The following is a 19,228-nucleotide window of genomic DNA, read 5'->3' as shown; positions in this document are numbered from 1 at the left end:
ACAGATTTGGTGCCCGAGGCATTTGGTGAAAAATTCCCAGAAACAACTGTACCTCATTGCAACACATCACAATTTTGAAAGACAGGCGGCATGTTACATGACAAAATGGAAGGCCACTTAACAAACAGAAGTTGTTAAACACACCTAATTGTACGCTGCAAAGTCCTTAAAAATTATTGTGCAGGTTGGCACAAGAGGAAGATGCTGGCCTTGCAACAGAACGTGGACTTTTTTTTTAAGTTGAAAAGATTTTCGTACTAAGCAGCAGCATTGCTAGAATTGTAAGATGAGAATAATGAAATGCGGATGCGTTACTGTTAATGCTTTACAATTTTTATATTCATAGGAATACTGTTGATATCTCTGATGTCAGGTGAGGCCTAGTCTCCCTGGTTATGTTAATACACAAAGCACATGCTTGTAGTCAGTGGAGAATCCTTGTGGTGGGCATGAAAAACCCTTGCATAATACAAAAATCTGAGAGCGAGCTGCAATATCAGGCTTGTACAGCTGTTCCAACATCTGGTATACGTGCAGAATGACTTTCTGAACAACCTGCATTAAGTACAAAAAGAAGTATTTCAGCATCACTAAAAATTTTCCACACAGTGACGTCTCATCGGTTGCTTTTGTTATCAACGATACATTAGTCTCACAACAGAATACAAGTGGTTTTATTAGAGTCACTTAAATATATATTACAATACTTATGATACATCTGAAGGGAGAATTTACAATTTGATGTACACCTTACTTGAAACACATTTGTGACTGAACATAACACTTACAAACTGTACACGATGGGGGGGCAGATTCACAACATGAAGAGAAAGAAACTTGTACTTCAAACACAAAATAAACAGGGTCGATCCTTGATGAAAAAATTACTGCACTTTCATCAATAAATTGACTATCTTCTCTTTCAAAGAGAGGAAAACAATCCTTGAGATAAAAATAAATAGTATGGGATTAAAAGTTAGTTCAGAAGTGAATGTCTTGTTCTGGTTCCCCACCAGGTGTAACCATTTCATCCCACATTACCTCGACCATCTCAACGGTTCCGTCTTCAGCTACGGTCAAAACTTGCTTGGTCATGTTTCCAGATTCATCTAAAGCAACTCCTTTCCCCATTTCCACCACCTGAACATAGACAGCATTGCTGTCATCATCTTCCATCTTCTGCACAGTTAAGAGCGTTGGTTCCTCTGTAGAATTCTCTTCAGACATATCCATAACGCATATGGCAGTAGGATTTGACCCTTCTTCATTGTTCTTCAGAGGAGCGTCCAAGGGTTTCCGGGACATACCGGCCACTTCTATGGTCATTTCGTTAGTGTTATTCAACTGTGAAGCAGTGCTCACTGAATCTCCTGTTTGAATTTGGTTGGGATCTGAATCTTCTGGAATGGTCGGTAACATAGTGTTATGGTTTAGCTGGCTACCAAGACTGCTTTGATGATCTGCACCACTCTGAACAGCAGATATAACAACATCTGGACTTTCAGTACTTCTACTGCTGTGGGCTCCAGTGAACTCGTTAATTTCAGCAGCGATCATTTCAACAGTCTCTGCCTCAGAGTCACAATCATTAGGCTTTTCCTTCTCTTGCTGTGTTGTGGAGGGAGGTTCAGCAGGTTTTCTATTAATTTCTTGAGGCACATTACCATTTGATGTGCTAGGCTCTTCAGCTGGTTTCTTTTGACCACACTGCCGTGCACATCTACCTCCAGACTTCACCTCCTCCCCACAATAATCACATGCTGGATTCTTCTTCTTGATATGCTGACGGATGTGATGAATCATAAATGCATTATAGTGAGTAGTGTACTTACATTTATCACACTGCATCCATGTATCACTCTTTGAATCCTTTTTTGCTTTCTTGTTGTTAATTGAAGAACCATTTTCTTGCTCATTTTCGAGGTCAGATAATGCTGCTTTCCTTTTTCGAGACTGAAACACAAGAAAAAAGATCTTTTTAGTACTTCCACAGCATGTTTTTCAATATAGCTCTGGACTTTTAAAGACATAGCTGTTTCCAAGAAGTCGTAAATGACCACTCTCCCTCCTCCCTAGCTCTCTTGACATTTATTTGTTTTATTTTATTTGACATGCACAGGATATGAAATTACTAAATTATGAACACAAACAAACATTAAAATTTAACTAGGTAATAACATATATAAAAGACACAATAACAATGCACAATTAAATGTGCTGTAAAACCGAATTCAGCAGCCCAGATAGCATGGTCAGTCCCAGTTAACAGGTGATCAAATGCACAGGCTTCCTCTAGCTCTCTGCAAATGAAAAGGTGTTTTGGATTCTGTGGGTTTCTACAAACAAGCTCATCTGTAGCTACATGTTGTTTGAGTCATCAGTCCATAGACTGGTTTGATGCAGCTCTCCATGCCACCCTAGCCTGTGCTAACCTTTTCATCTCTTCGTAACTACTGCATCCTACATTTGCTCTAATCTGCTTGTCATATTCAAACCTTGGTCTACCCCTACTGTTCTTACCACCTATACTTCCTTCAAAAACCAACTGCACAAGTCCTGGGTGTCTTAAGATGTGTCCTATCATTCTATCTCTTCTTCTCGTCAAATTTAGCCAATTAAAGATCAAAATTTCATTGTTCTGTATTGAAAAGTATCACAGTTAAATTGAAATAATAAATATGGTAGTTCAACCTATTCAATACAAGTAAATAAGAGATCTAGAGATTACATTCTTATTTAATTAAAAGTGGAAATGGTACCGGTTTCGACCCCAGTCTGGGTCATCATCAACCGATTATAACTCGAAAAACAATGCATACGTTAGAAAGAAGTTAACGGTCAAGTCCACACAATATCAGTTGAAGAGGCGATATAAAAATGACGGGGGGTAGGCACTGTAAAATTCAGACGAAGTGGAATGTAAGTCACTTAAAAGAAGTAATGCGTAATCTTCCGAGCATCAGCACGGCACACGCAATGTTTGGCACTGTCTCACAATGTTCACGAAAAGCAGAGAACAGTTAAATGAGCCAGACTGCATAAACCGTCAGGCACAAAGTCACAACACAATCCAAATATGAAGATCTAAAGTCATGAAGAAGCCGAAGACGAGCAGCTCAACCAAAGTAACTTGCAAGCTCCAGAAGATCGGTGCGGTGTTTACGTCAAGTGCTGTAGTTTCATACGATGACGGAGATTGAAGGATAGATTAATGATCAAGTATTTGCTTAGTTCACGAAAATGTACCTATATATATTTATATATATACACTTATAATACGATTCAATATAATTGAATACGTAATTATGATCTTGAAGATTTTTAGAACAATTGACGTGAAAAAACAATAGTGAATAGAAAAAATGGTAAAAAGCGCAATACCAGAAACAAATGAAAACGTGTATACACAGTACGCTATTTCTTGAATATAAAAAATTCAGGTCGTGTTTGAAGTAGTCAAAGTTGGCGGACGCAAGGCATGAGTTTAAATTTGAAAGTGAGGGCCCAAAATGAAGGTGGCAATGTAGCTTTTTTTTTTTTTAGAGGTGAAAAGAAAAATTGGATAAGTTAATAAAGAAAGAAGATTAGTGGATAAGAAAAGATTAAAAGGGTTTAAAGTTAAAAGGTGGTGAGAAAGGATAAGATAGGGATGAAGGAGGGGTAGTTTAGGGTGGGTTAGGAGGGTGGTTACTGGAGGTAGAAAATGTGGGTAGGAACTTTGTAAGGCATGGAAAATTGAATTCAGGTTTTGAAATTTAGAATTTTTGAGAAGAAGAATTAGGAAGTCAAATAGGATGTTGGGTTTTTCAGAAATGTCGTTTAAGTTGAAATTGGGGTTGAAGTATTGGTCAAGGTGAATAAAACAATTTTCAGTAGTGTTTAAGAGGGGGCCTTTGTTAATGATTTTAAGTATTTTCATGTCTTTTTCAATATTGGTGAAATTGTGCTTGGAGTCATGTATGTGTTGTCCTATGGCGGAGCATCTGTTGTATTTAATGGCGTTGATATGTTCGGAGTATCTGATGTTGAAGTTGCGGCCAGTTTGACCGATGTACAAGGAGCTGCTGTTGTTACATTTGAATCTGTATACTCCAGATTTTGAAAAAGCATTAGATTTATTTAGTGATTTAGAGTTGTGTAAAATATCAAAATTTCTGTTATTGGTTCTAAAGGAAATTTTCATGTTATGTTTTTTAAGAACATTAGTTATTTTATAAGCTTCTTGAGTGAAAGTGAAAGTGGAAAATGCAGTGGGTTTGGTTTTGTCTTTAGATAAAGTAGTTTTAGGACGGTGTTTGAATTTGTTGATGATACGGTTTATGAAGGAGTTGTTAAAATGGTAATACTAAATTCCCATGAAGGGAATTAGATATTTTTCCACCAATAGAGCATATCAAAAATCAGATCAAAAATTGGATGTATGGCTTTTCAGGCGTTTGCTCTATTAACCAGCATTTCGTCTTAGGTCTGACACTAGACTCGTCAGAGTGGGATGTGTCAGACCCTACCCACTGATGCTGGGGTGTATGCAGGTGAACTTATCAGAAGCTTCTTATGTAGCACAGTCTGATAACTGCATACGGGAGATAAAACTCCACAATGGAATTAATGCCCGCCTAGCAATTCCAAATGGTAATACTAAATTCCCATGAAGGGAATTAGATATTTTTCCACCAATAGAGCATATAAAAAATCAGATCAAAAATTGGATGTATGGCTTTTCAGGCGTTTGCTCTATTAACCAGCATTTCGTCTTAGGTCTGACACTAGACTCGTCAGAGTGGGATGTGTCAGACCCTACCCACTGATGCTGGGGTGTATGCAGGTGAACTTATCAGAAGCTTCTTATGTAGCACAGTCTGATAACTGCATACGGGAGATAAAACTCCACAATGGAATTAATGCCCGCCTAGCAATTCCAAATGGTAAAGCCATTGAAAGCCATTGAATTTAGCGATGTTACGGATGGTGTTTAATTCATTATTTAAATCTTTTCTAGACATAGGGGTGTTGAAGGCACGGAAAATTAGGCTGTTGTAAGTAGCACGTTTATGTGCTTGAGGGTGCGAAGAATCTTGTCGTATTGTGGTTGCAGTTTGGGTTGGTTTTCTGAAAATTTTGTAAGATAAAGAAGAAGGATGTCTATTAATGGTTAAGTCTAGAAAATCAAGAGTTTTGTTGTGTTCTGATTTGAGGGTGAATTTAATGTTAGAGTCAATGTTGTTGAGGAGAAGAAGTGTAGAGGCTGCGTTGGTTGATTCTTCGTTTAAAATTACTAATGTGTCATCGACATATCTGGCCCAAAAGAGGATGTTAGAAAAATTATTATTATTATTAATTTTTGTGTTTTCTAAGAAGTCGAGGTAAATTTCAGCTAGAATGCCTGAAGCTGGTGAGCCCATAGCTAAACCATCTTGTTGATAAATGGTGTTGTCATAGGTAAATAATTATTGTTGAGAACCAATTTTAAGATTGACATGAAGTCTTGAATTTCTAGTTTACTTAGATTATTGAATTTGTTTAAGTTGTTGTTTATTATGGGGAATAATTTGGAAATTGGAATACTAGGGTACATGTTTACGATGTCAAAAGAATGGAGAGAAAAGTTTGGTTGGATGTCAAAGTTCTTTAATTTGTCAATTAATTCAGAAGTGTTTTTGATAGATTTGTTGGATAAAAATCGAAAGTTTTTTAGTAAAAATGTTTGGATGAATTTAGAAGTATTGTATAAGGGACTGGGTCTGTAATTGATTATTGGACGGATGGGTGAGTAGGCCTGGGTTCATGTTAATTAATTTATTTATTTTTTGATCAGTGAGGAGGAAAACTCAACATTCTTAAGAACAATTCCTCACATAAATATCAGTTTAAGAAAATTATCACACCCTCCAAAACCATTGAACAATTCCATCCTCCCATAGTCAATTTATCTAAAACAACTCTGAGTGATGATGAAAATTTAATTCTTTCGAAAGGCCTCAAACACAATTGGCCCAACCTCAACACTTTCAATATAGCCACCAATTTAATCATTGAATCTGAAATAGCCATTAACAAAATGCCAACAGAAGAACAAGATGAAATCAGATATGAAGTAAAAAGAAAACTTGAAAAATCTTCAAAAATAATAACAAAAACACTTCTCCTAAAAATAATAATAATAATAATAATAATAATAATAATTTTAATACATTAATTAATGACAGTAAACTCATTTTAGATCTTAAAAAGAAAATCAATGACAATAACCTCATTATCACCAAATCTGATAAAGGCAACACCACCGTCATAATGGAAAAAACTGACTACATAGCTAAATCTAAAAATTTCTTCAATGACTCTTCTTTTTCTATAGTAAAAAAAGACCCAACCAATAAAATCCAACACCTACGCAAACAAATCTTAAAAAACACTTCCTTCCTCCAGGTTTTTATGTCCCAGTAACTACAGTACTTTTTTACGGTTTCCTTCCAAATGCTCAGGTTGACTATGTACCACAATCAACTAATGGAAATGACCAAACACAGGTGAGCACTCCAAGAGAGAGCAACAGAAAGAGGAGACAAGGATAATGATGAAAATAAAAAGGAACACACACGGACAACCTCCACATCTTCATATAATGCCATTTACGGTTTCTTTTTGAAGTTGAGTTTCTCTATTGCTTATACTAGTATTTTTCAGAAAGAAGAGTGAAATTCCTGGCTGTCGATCACCAGTTTATGGATGCCACGAGAACTGCAGCCATTGAAAGCAAGCTCGATATAGAAAGGCTATTTTTAATTACGGACCGTTTACCAATATCTTTTGGAAACCTGTGCGACCATGCAAATGTGAGGCATTTCACACTTGGTTTATTTGTTATTTCCTGTGATGAGTTGTGTATTTAAATGTTTTACCGTGCCATTCCTCAAGGATGTCAGAGCATGGTATAATTTAATTGGGACCAGTAACTGTGCTCAATTATGGTAACATTTTACTCAATTACAATTACTTTACAGAATTAAATCATGAACATTTTCTTTTTGCACACACTGGAATAAAACAAAAGTTTGCAAGGAAAATGTTTGCACTTCTTTTAAGCACAGAAGTATTAAGCGAGACCAAACATATTTTGAACCTTTCAAAATTGTTTTCTCTCATCTATATATTAAAGGAGATTAATAAAAACAGCTTTGGCAAATCCATCCACCCGTTCTAGTGGACTGATCTGCTTCATTTAAGTTTTATTCTCTCTGGTATTACTTGAAGATGAATCATGAGACATCGATAGGTCTCTAAGATCACCCAACTTTGAGTAATAGTAAAATCAAATCATTCCAATACTGTAATTGTAGGAGAAGGCTTACCCTAAATCGCAATACATTCTGTACTTAGCATGTTGCTAAGCGACCAACACTATTCTGATGTAGGTGATTACCATCCTTAGTAATGTCACTGCATGCAGCCTACCTATCAAGCCTGAGTGCATACACTTCCTCTGATCACAGAAGAATACTATTCCCTGTTAGATACTCTTTGATTTTCTAACATTTCGCAGCTCCCAAATATATTCAACAGATGGCAGAACATTCCTAATAACTTACATGCTGCTTAAGAGAAGAAAAAGTCTACAGTACAAATAGACCCCATCATGATATACACCTTAAGACATTATCTGAGAACACCTTTCAAAGGATATCCTAGCTACACTAGAAACAGTGAAGGCCATGTATCTTAGAAAAGTTCTCTGCCTGGCAAAAAACGCTCCTTCGAGACTAACCTATGAGCTCATAAGACAACTGTTCTATACTGAACTGCGATTAAAAATATCATTGCCTTCTATGACACAATACTAAGCTTTACATTAAGAACTGCAGGATAAAAAAAAAAAAGAGAGAATATATTGGTTAGATTTTTATCTAATAGGCGGCATGATGACGTTAGAATGGATGAATTCTGATAACCAACTGCGGCATACCATAATACAGATTAACAGATTTGCTATGTGCTAATGCATCTGGAAGCCACCGAATAACTCCTTTTGTAATTGTTAAATCTAGAAAACCTCGGGCATTTGAAAATATCACGAACTTGCCTGTTCATAATGACGCTCAATCAAATGTATGGATGACCGCCACCCTATTCAAAGACTGGTTCAAGTCAAAGAAAGCTTCAAAAAACCTTGGTCTACCAGAAGACAGCAAAGCCAACTGTAAAGCACATCCACCAGTAGCTGAGTTAGTTTCTGGAAATATATTTGCTACACTTCTGCCGACTAATGTTACGTCAATGATCCAGCCAATGTATCACGGGGTAATCCAGAACTTCAAATGTTTTTACAGGAGTTCTTTCGTTCGCAGCCTGTTAAACGCTGAGTGTGATGTAACTGAATTTTTTTAAAAAAAGGTTTAATTTACAAGATGCCGTCTATACTGTTGCACTGTCTTGGGCTCAAGTGAAAAAAAAAATACTTTACAACGGTGCTGGGGATAACTTTGGCAAATTGCAGATCCTACATTTGATTCAACACCACAGAGTGTTGAGGAGGAAGAACATCCCGAATCAATGTCTGAAGTTTTGGATGTTGCAAGAAGTGTAATCAACAACAGTCCTTTGGATAACGTATCTGAAGAGGAATTCACAGAATGGATTAAAATGGATAACAATGAACTTACCGAGCAGGAACTAACCGATGAGGACATTCTCCATAGTGTATTTAACCCTCAACCTATACACAATCTTGAAGCAAGTGATTCAGATGAGGAAACCGAAGAAAAGGAGAGGATTAGCTGGGAAGAAGCCGCAGAGTCCCGAAATAAATTCATCACTTTCGCTGAGTGTAATACTAATTATAATGCCATTGAACTTATTGATTTACTTATCATCAGAACCAACTTTTATGCCTAGCGACAACGATCTCGAAAACAAAAATATATTAGAGATTTTTTTAATTGTACAGTATGTACATGTATGTAAACTGAATGTGTTGAATGAACATTTGGCGCTGCCCTAATTTTGAGCTAAAGTTATTAAACTAATGATTCTGCTGATCAATATTTTACTGCAAAACGCCGTGTTACAGCTGTTATCACTGTACGCCTTGAACCTATATTGTAGGTAGAGGTACCGCCCGATAGTCCGGCATTTTCAGTAATCCGACACTGGGCAGGTCCTGAACTATCGGTCCTCTACTGTATCTCATTCTTGGTTGCCAGCGTTTCGCCCCGGCGTACCAATTTGGGCTCACTTCCAATAACAGACCATTTACATTGGAATTATGAATTTACTCATTCAGGTCAATCAGCACCGTACTGATCACAACTGGAACAATGCTATTGAAATTAGGTCCCAAATTGAATAGGCAAGGACTGCATTCAAGTGAATGAGCAAACTTCTCTGTAACAGGGACTTTAAGATCAATCTCTGTTTACTTTGGTGTTATGTACTTTCTGCCTTACTTTATGGTGCCGAGACTTGAACCCTAAAAGACAACACCACCAAAAAACTTCAATCTTTTGAGATGTGCTGCTACCGACGTCTGCTCAAAATATCGTGGGTTGACAGAATACTGAAGTACTCCAATGCCTGAACAAAGAGCAACAGGTCATGCACAACATCAAGAAAAAAAAACTTGAGTACATTGGCCATATAGACTCCTTTAGCTTATCTTACAAGGTAGAAGTGAAGGACGGAGAAGTAGGAGAAGGAGAATATCTTGGCTACGGAATCTAAGAGGATGGTATGGGCTCAGTACCCCCAATCTTTTCCGAGTTGCTGTGAACAAGAACCAGATCACCCTGATGATAGCCGACATCCAATGAGAAGAAGGTGGAAAATTCTCAACCCTAGAGCTCTTAGAAGACAGATGTATATGTGGTAACGTATTTTCTTGAGGTGTTAAATATTTGATGTGATTCTGTTGAATAATTTCCCTGGTATTTTAATTTCTTTAATAACGCATGATTTTATTTACTTTTTGCTCAAAAACAAGGTGAAGATTCAAACAGTAACAGGTTAAAGTTACTTAAATGATATAACTAAGAAATACAAGAAAGTAGAGGAGTGATCTAGATGTCTAATTCAAGAACAGTCATACGAGACTACCCAGGATCCATGTGCAAGTGGGCTAGCATCACCTTTTACAGCATATTATGTTGTCCACCAATGCCCGAGGGTCTGCCTGTCATGTGTTAAGTGCTGATGATGATTAATATGATTTATTATTTTGTTTTGATCAATCAATCAATACTGATCTGCATTTAGGGCAGTCGCCCAGGTGGCAGATTCCCTATCTGTTGCTTTCCTAGCCTTTTCCTAAATGATTTCAAAGAAATTGGAAATTTATTGAACGTCTCCCTTGGTAAGTTATTCCTATCCCTAATTTCCCTTCCTATAAATGAATATTTGCCCCAGTTTGTCCTCTTGAATTCCAACTTTATCTTCATATTGTGATCTTTCCTACTTTTATAAACGCCATTCAAACTTATTCGTCTACTAATGTCATTCCACGCCAACTCTCCGCTGACAGCTCAGAACATACCACTTATATACAATAACAAAGTTTCACTATGAATCCACCTGTTCAATACATTAAAATGTTGTTACATTTAAAATAACTTCATTAGTTAAAAAGTTATATATGGGACATGTTTCGCTCCCTTATAGAGCATCATCAGCCAAATCTGAATCTCAAATAATTGTTATTTAAGTAAATGAAGACTTAAGAACTATTAGAACATTTTTGACAAACTTAAAACTTATTCTATTAGAAAATCATAAAATATACAATCTTTGTATACATGGCTTAATTACATGTGCTTAATAGGAAGATACATTAAAATTATGGAAGAGAGAGTACTAAAATATAAAATAAATTATATATATATATATATCATGTCCAAAATCCTAGAAAGACGTGAAGATCAATCTTAGGAGCTAAATTTGAGGATTTTCTTAGCAATGAGATCTGGTAAAAAAGTTATTTATCCCTTGTGGATAAGAGTCTATAAAGATTCAAATTTATCGTCAATTTGATGATTGAATTTATAACAGGATAAATGTTGGTCTTCAAGAAATTTAAATGCTTGTTGTCATGTGACCTCGGCGAATGCTGTTGAAAAGATATGTTCTTATAGATGTCAATGACTGTTTGTTGAACTAATGGATTTGATAATGATGATTGAAAGGGACGTAAATCAACGTTTGTATTGAAAGCTGCTGCTTGGTTTATCTGGTTGAATGTCCCTCCAATTGCTGTTTGTCGGTTTGGTGTTGTCCGAGGTTATGTGGTGACTGTCTGTTCTATGTCTACTCCTTGTGTAGAACAGACAGTCACCACATAACCTCGGACAACACCAAACCGACAAGCAGCAATTGGAGGGACATTCAACCAGATAAACCAAGCAGCAGCTTTCAATACAAACGTTGATTTACGTCCCTTTCAATCATCCTTATCAAATCCATTAGTTCAACGAACGGTCATTGACACCTATAAGAACATATCTTTTCAACAGCATTCGCCGAGGTCACATGACAACAAGCATTTAAATTTCTTGAAGACCAACATTTATCCTGTTATAAGTTCAATCATCAAATTGACGATAAATTTGAATCTTTATAGACTCTTATCCACAAGGGATAAATAACTTTTTTACCAGATCTCATTGCTAAGAAAATCCTCAAATTTAGCTCCTAAGATTGATCTTCACGTCTTTCTAGGATTTTGGACATGATATATATATATATAATTTATTTTATATTTTAGTACTCTCTCTTCCATAATTTTAATGTATCTTCCTATTAAGCACATGTAATTAAGCCATGTATACAAAGATTTTATATTTTATGATTTTCTAAAAGAATAAGTTTTAAGTTTGTCAAAAATGTTCTAATAGTTCTTAAGTCTTCATTTACTTAAATAACAATTATTTGAGATTCAGATTTGGCTGATGATGCTCTATAAGGGAGCGAAACATGTCCCATATATAACTTTTTAACTAATGAAGTTATTTTAAATGTAACAACATTTTAATGTATTGAACAGGTGGATTCATAGTGAAACTTTGTTATTGTATATCAGCGGTTTTCAATACGGATTAAAACATGAGATTAGTCACTTGCAACATACCACTTAGTCGAGCAGCTCTTCTTCTTTCTCTCAATTCTTCCCAACCCAAACATTGCAACATTTTTGTAACGCTACTCTTTTGTCGGAAATCACCCAGAACAAATCGAGCTGCTTTTCTTTGGATTTTTTCCAGTTCTTGAATCAGGTAATCCTGGTGAGGGTCCCATACACTGGAACCATACTCTAGTTGGGGTCTTACCAGAGACTTATATGTCCTCTCCTTTACATCCTTACTACAACCCCTAAACACCCTCATAACCATGTGCAGAGATCTGTACCCTTTATTTACAATCCCATTTATGTGATTACCCCAATGAAGATCTTTCCTTATATTAACACCTAGATACTTACAATGATCCCCAAAAGGAACTTTCACCCCATCAACGCAGTAATTAAAACTGAGAGGACTTTTCCTATTTGTGAAACTCACAACCTGACTTTTAACCCCGTTTATCATCATACCATTGCCTGCTGTCCATCTCACAACATTTTCGAGGTCACGCTGCAGTTGCTCACAATCTTGTAACTTATTTATCACTCTATAGAGAATAACATCATCCGCAAAAAGCCTTACCTCCGATTCCACTCCTTTACTCATATCATTTATATATATAAGAAAACATAAAGGTCCGATAATACTGCCTTGAGGAATTCCCCTCTTAATTATTACAGGGTCAGATAAAGCTTCACCTACCCTAATTCTCTGAGATCTATTTTCTAGAAATATAGCAACCCATTCAGTCACTCTTTTGTCTAGTCCAATTTTGATAATCAGTAAAGGTCCAAAATTTCCAAGATTTTCACCAAAATCAAAAATTTGTAATTTGGAGGGCTATAAATATCACTGAAAACAATGCTGCAAGAACTTCAAAAAATTTCCCAAGCAGTAGGACTGAAAATGAACCTGCTGAAAATTCAAATTATGCACCCAAACAACATTCAGGTTACCATCAACAATAACCTCCTTGAGAAAGCTGGTAGTACGTGTACACAGAGTACAGCTTCAAACTTGGGCTTGACAATCAGATGGCTGAGATCATCAGAAGAATAAGTTTGACGTGCGCTGTCTTTTGTAAACTCAGCTACATCCTCCGAGACTTGGAAGACCCTATGAGCCTCAAGAGCAAGGTCTACACCTGTCACAACCTACAGGCTTCAAAACTGCAACAGTCACAATGAAAAGGGCAAACAGACTCGAGAGCCTACCAGTGAGCGATGAAGCGGGTGATGTTGGATGTCAGGTTGCAAGACCAAATCTGGAATGAGGAAGGCAGGAATAGGAATCACAAATGCAGTCGAGTGAGTGGCAATGGGCAGGTCATGTGACGAGAAGTAATCTCCAGTGGCCCTAAGCTCTGGTACAGTGGATACCCCGACAGTCAAGGAGAAGAGTTGGCCAACCAATCAAGATTGTACGATGACATCCAATGCTGTGAGGAGGAACTGGATACAGACCGCCCAGCAGAGGATGGCAAGACCCCTATGCTCGACAGTGGATGTCTACAGGCTGAAGCAGCAAGTAAACTATTATGTTGTAGATGTGTGTCAATACACAATTTCTCCAGGCTAGTGCCTTACACAAAGAAACAGTAACTACATCAGCCAAAGGAAATTAACAGTACATAATCTTTTTCTCTTCATTTCACAGTCCTTCACACCAACTAATGATGCAAAGTTCATAGAACAAAATATATCAATGGACAAACTAAAATGTGAAAATCAATAGTCAACAAGGCACTGTATGCTATTATACAAACATAATTTCAACTCACCATAAAATTTTCGTGGCTGCTTGTGCCAGAAAACCCTGAAAAAGAAAGGTACATTAGTACACAAGACTTCCAAGGTTTAAATGTATCTTGAGGTTGACAATATTACATGGGGGTCGTTTCAAAGAGTGTTATATCGTCTGATAATGCTGCAGCATGGGAAATCCACCTGTCACCGATATGTCATTACGTACAACCACAGGGCTACTTCAGATTTGGAAACAGAGGAAAGTTCTGGTGAACAGGGACAGTGTTCTACCTAATGGGAGCAGCCAGCGTTATTCTGGAGAGTACGACATTGTCCAGCAGTAGGTGTACGACTGAAGAAGTAATGGGCCTTCTTGGACAGAATGACACTCAAGAACACTTTCACTGTTACACACAAATATGCATGTTCTTGTTCTTTTCCAACTCTGACAGCATTAGGTTTGCGGGGCCTAGAGTCTTTCACTTTCTCTCCCTTCATAGCCCGTACCTTTCTTCGGCAAGTATCTTCAATCTTAGAAGGTTCAGGCCTTCTTTTCGCTTTCTGACTTTGTGTTCAGAGAGGATGGTTGGCCAAGTGTACTTCCACTTAAGAGATCATCACCAACACTATGTATCGTCGTAGTGACACTGGATAACGATGATGAACATTTCTGCCATGGAGAACAAATAATTTTCACAATGATCGCTGTCTCTCTCTACTTACATCCATCCTGGAGCATGGACTGTTGGTGGTCTTCAGTAGCGTGAGCACGTAATACTCGCCTTACCCATGCTGCCACATGTTCAGTGATATAACACTGTTGCCATGACTGATCAAACAATCTACAGTGTGTTACATGTCCTTCACAAATATCAACTCTTAGTTTTCTAAACACTTTTCCAACTATAATAAGGACAGGAGCAGAAGCAAATCTGCTTGGAGTTCTGGCACAGTAAAATACAAAGCAAGTACACACAGAGACATGCGACAAAAATTTTCTTTCCAAAATAAATGCAATGCATTCCGCAGGTGAACAGAGAGAGACTACTGGAGAAGCACAGACAGGTCGACGAACAATAGAAGATATTCTATGGCATCTCAAAAAAGCCATAAGACCAAATAATGTCACAGCGAAAAGAGAGACACGAGATGTTACACCCTGTTGTAATCCAAAGTGAAGTTTGAGAAACTGCTGACCACTGTGAATTAAATTATAAATTTAAGTGTGTTCTGTAAAAATGAATTGCTGTATCTTTGAAGGAAGTATCAAGAAGATTCTATGAAGGACTTCTAAGCTGCCTACACTTACTTACCGAATGTGCTGGCGATGATGTCCAGACATTCAAAACACAAATCAGCGAAGATATCGAGCTTAAAGGATAACTGAAGACTCAGGAAAATTGGCTTCAGAAGATGATGTAGTGGATGAAACTGAACAGTACGGCCGCCGGAACTGGATCTTGTTGCACGATGTTACAGAACAACCACTGGAAGACATATATAAACTTTCAGTTGAACTGTCAGTTCTGGATGTGGATTACTGCCACAGACTAGGCTCCCGAAACTGAATGTCTTCTGAGGCATATGGAAATCAACCAACTATTATTAAGTTCCTTTGGTACCATGATCTCGGTCGAGTATGGTGTGTGAAGCATACTCTGAAAGGGAGTGACTTATGCTAACTCAGACCTTCGCAAGCGTGAGGTAAAAGATCCTAAACCAGGCACGGGATATCCAAGGACCAGAAATGCTGGATTCAAGATGGGTGTAATTGTGTTTCAAGGGAAGATAAAAGAAAATTTCAAATATGCACGATAGTGCAGTAAAGAACATTTCAAGGTGTAAGATGAACTCGTGAACTCAGAGAAAACTTTATAAGCGGAGCAAGTAACTTAGTTTATACATATGGGTTTCTTCAAGTGAAAGTCAGCGGAACTACGCACCCAGTCATTCACGTAGGCTCATTTTACTTCTTACTTAATTTTATTTCCTTCAGCTCTGTTTCAGATGTTTGTTGACCAGCACAAACTTAGTGCCAATGAACTGCATTTCTTCCCACAGACCTCATCCTCCCTTTCTCCTTCAAAGGGACTTGTGTTGAAAGAGCAGTCGACTGAGCACCACCAGTCGTTAAAATGTTGCCACCTAAATGGACAGTCCACACTCCTTATTAGCTCACCTGGGAGGGGTAGTCTAATTTTGAAATTAACAATATGTGTATTATTGAAATCAGTGAAAGCTGGATGAGTGAAGACTTTTTTGGCAACTAACCTTGACGGATACTCAATATTACGTTATGATAATATGGAGGGAGACTTCCACCTTACTACAAAAATGACGTAAAATGTAAGATCATTCGCACTTGTATCAGAAGTCTTACACTGCAACCAAATTTTTTGTTTGTCAAAGTAGATTGCTGTACAAAGATATGAACAGGAATTGTATAAAGGCCACCTAAAATAATTTCTCTCAAACACATTCCAACAGGTATCACGTTTCTCTTTGTGTGCAGTAATACTGTATAATCCTGAATACCACCTGCCAAAGAATAAGACCCGCACCCTAAGTTTCAGTTGGCAAAATATATCAAAAAAATATTTAAAAAAAATAAAAATAAAAATAATTTCAAATAACTTGCATACCTATTTAATTTTCTTCAAATATACCACAAATATAAATTCAAACAGCTTACAATTAATAAAATCATCACAAAAATTGTAAATAAAATCGGTCCAATACTCAGATCATTCACAATTCACTGTCATCATCTGAAGTTTCACCATAGGAAATTTCGTCGCTGGCATATTTCCACAAATAGTGTACCGTTATATTGAGCGGTGAGAATGGATATTTAACGCAGTGATAACTTTGCAGTAGGGCGCCGCTTGTGAGGGCGTGATGCTATACAGAGCGCGGGAATCGAGAAGGTGATTTCCCGAGGCAAGGCGTGGTCATGTGTGACGAAGAAAGAATATGTGAGGAAGAGAGAAAGAGAGATGGGATTGTGTCTGGGGGAGAGACCTGCCATCTTAACAGAAATTTTTAGCGGGAGCAGACAGGCCCACCACATTACGGAAATTGAGCCGTAATTCCCGTAATTGAAGGTTTTTCAAGAAAATAAAAAGATGGAAATAGTACTAGAATTTTACGAAGCGGTAGATACCTCTAGGTTTATTAACATATGATTAGATCAATAAATATGTTCCAAGCAGAACCACCGTGGGAAGCTCTGTAGTGGCCACATTCCAGACTCAAGTTGTTTCTCGGGACTTCCCCTGGCGTCCTTTGGGGTGCTGCCCCATATAAAAGCTAAGTGATATGGGGGGAGATCATCCAGTTGACTATCATATTGCTGCCGGCACGCGTCGCACGTCTGCCTAGATTGCGCCAGAAATCCTTTGTTCAGAACAAAGACAGTGTGTAATTATTACAGTGCGATAACTTTGATCCAGTGGATAAGAGACTTACGGAGTTACAGGTGGTGGATTTGTAAGTGGCGCGATGTTCAGATACCTATCAATGAGATCGCGTGTGCTTAATGGTATCAGTAACAATAGAAAGCCGTACCTGTAGACTCGGATAAATAGCGGTAGGGGCGAAGCTCCCGAGGTGCCGAGGAAGTGTGGACAAAGGCTAAGGAGGTCTATATTTATCCTCTGATAGACTGCTGAATCCAAGTTAAGCGGGCATAAAAACACAATAACCGAGTGGATAGTTTATAGAGCAGGAAATAGTTTATGGCACAGTGCACAAGCTAGCGAGTATGCAGTTATACGAGAGTGGAGGACGAGGAGTGTGTATTGCAAAGTGTTAGCGATCTGTGCTAGCTCAACCTAAATAAATGTCCAGAATGTGGCGTTGCGTTTAAAGTGAATATTTCATTGTAGTAAGAAGTCGAGATATAGCCGAGGGGAGTGAGGTGCAAGGACTTCAGAACGTGGCTTCGAAGACGCTACCTTGAACGAGGCATCCCTCAAGAAGAAGGCGGCACCATGAACCAGCGGGGCTGGAAGACTGGACTCCAAGAATCGAACCTGGCTGAGACATCTATCATGATGGGCTAAATCATGCTAGCCTACCCGGAGGGAGAGACGAGGAGATTAATTAAGATAAGTGGACCAATGAATTATTAGACATATGGTAGAGTTAAGGTATCACGCAGAGATAGTAGAATTAAACGTGTAAATATTCATATAGGATTTGATGGTGGCCCATCAGGCTGCATATTAAGATTGTTTGATATATCTAAGGGTAAGAGTAGTTAGATTTGTTTTCTTGTATCTTTATGTAAAGCGGACAATGAGGTAATATTTGTTATCGAGGCAAGAGGTAGTGTGCCTAGTGATACATATTTGTTTGAGTACGGTAGACCGGATATTTTCCTTTGGGTCGGTCGCGAAATGCATTTTACTTGTAGGATTAGGCACTATGGGTAATTCCCATTATATTCCAGGGGAAGGGCAGATATACCTGCGTAATGTAAGGTATGCAGGCTGATGGTATTTATTTTGTTAAGGGGCTCTATTTACGTGCCTTAGATGGGCGTAAACTATAGCGGAGGCAGGTTTTAACGCTATTCGACTCTGTGCTACTCTGCCAAACGTTGGGTTTGAACCTCTGACTCCCAAGGTTACTGTTGTCGCGCCGCATATTGGCGGTGATGGTTTGATATGATTGAATAGCAGAACACTTTATGTGATTCAACTGCGACCCGAGTGGGTGGTTAATTGAAGTCAGGAGCGTGATGTGAGATGTGTTTTTCCTCACTTATTTTATGCCATTTGCTGCTATGTGTAGAAGCTTGAAAGTCCCTTTGTGAAAGAATGTAGGGTAAGACGTCTAGCGGGAGTTTGTTTACAAGTTTTTTTTTTGTTGTGGAAGGGGGCTCCAGACCCGACTTCAGGTCAATGTTCGCCTGCTCCGTATTGGGGTGAGCTCGGCCATTTTTAAATTGCTCTGGAGGTCGGTCATTCTCCTTTGGCAGGGAGTCTTTTGCAAAACTGTGCGTCATTTATTTTTATCCATTTTACCTCGTATTCCTTTCTTGTTTGATTCGCGTTCTTAGGGTTGTGTATTCTACTAATGTGATCTTGGCACTATGCTACTGGTATGATTGCCCTGTTGGCACAAGTTTCTGCCTGGTGGACGTGGGTTCACGTCCGTGTAAATATGAAATTGAGGGCGCTAGAGTAGGTATCTTAGTTTATTTTTATTTACCTATTGTGCTGCTAATTTTTGTGTATATAAATATCCCGGTATGGGAGGAAACTTTCATAATAGCGGTAATCTCTGCGGGTATCCTTAATTTTACCATTATATCATTGTATGTCGCAGACATAGGGATGTAGTTTCCATGTGGGAGAACACATCCGGTTTTTTTCT

General features: G+C 38.0%; 1 protein-coding gene across 3 annotated transcripts in view; it reads right to left on the bottom strand.

Annotated features, from left to right (window-relative positions):
* Positions 1 to 656: 656 nt before the first annotated feature.
* LOC136884516 (uncharacterized) overlaps positions 657 to 19,228 on the bottom strand; it is a 55,248-nt gene continuing 36,676 nt past the window's right edge. For all 3 annotated transcript variants that reach the window (XM_068229946.1, XM_067156744.2, XM_067156743.2), the window contains exons 4-5: positions 13,882 to 13,916; positions 657 to 1,953 (exon numbers count right to left, since the gene is read on the bottom strand). In XM_068229946.1, coding sequence (XP_068086047.1) covers positions 982 to 1,953; positions 13,882 to 13,916 — 1,007 coding nt within the window. In that variant the 3' untranslated portion in view covers positions 657 to 981. The remainder of the gene's footprint in view (positions 1,954 to 13,881; positions 13,917 to 19,228) is intronic.

This window comes from Anabrus simplex, chromosome 12, assembly GCF_040414725.1.
Source record: "Anabrus simplex isolate iqAnaSimp1 chromosome 12, ASM4041472v1, whole genome shotgun sequence".
In the NCBI taxonomy this organism is placed as follows: domain Eukaryota; kingdom Metazoa; phylum Arthropoda; class Insecta; order Orthoptera; family Tettigoniidae; genus Anabrus; species Anabrus simplex.
The sequence above is the reverse complement of the archived record's forward strand: the minus strand, read 5'-3'. Positions and strand labels throughout refer to the sequence as shown.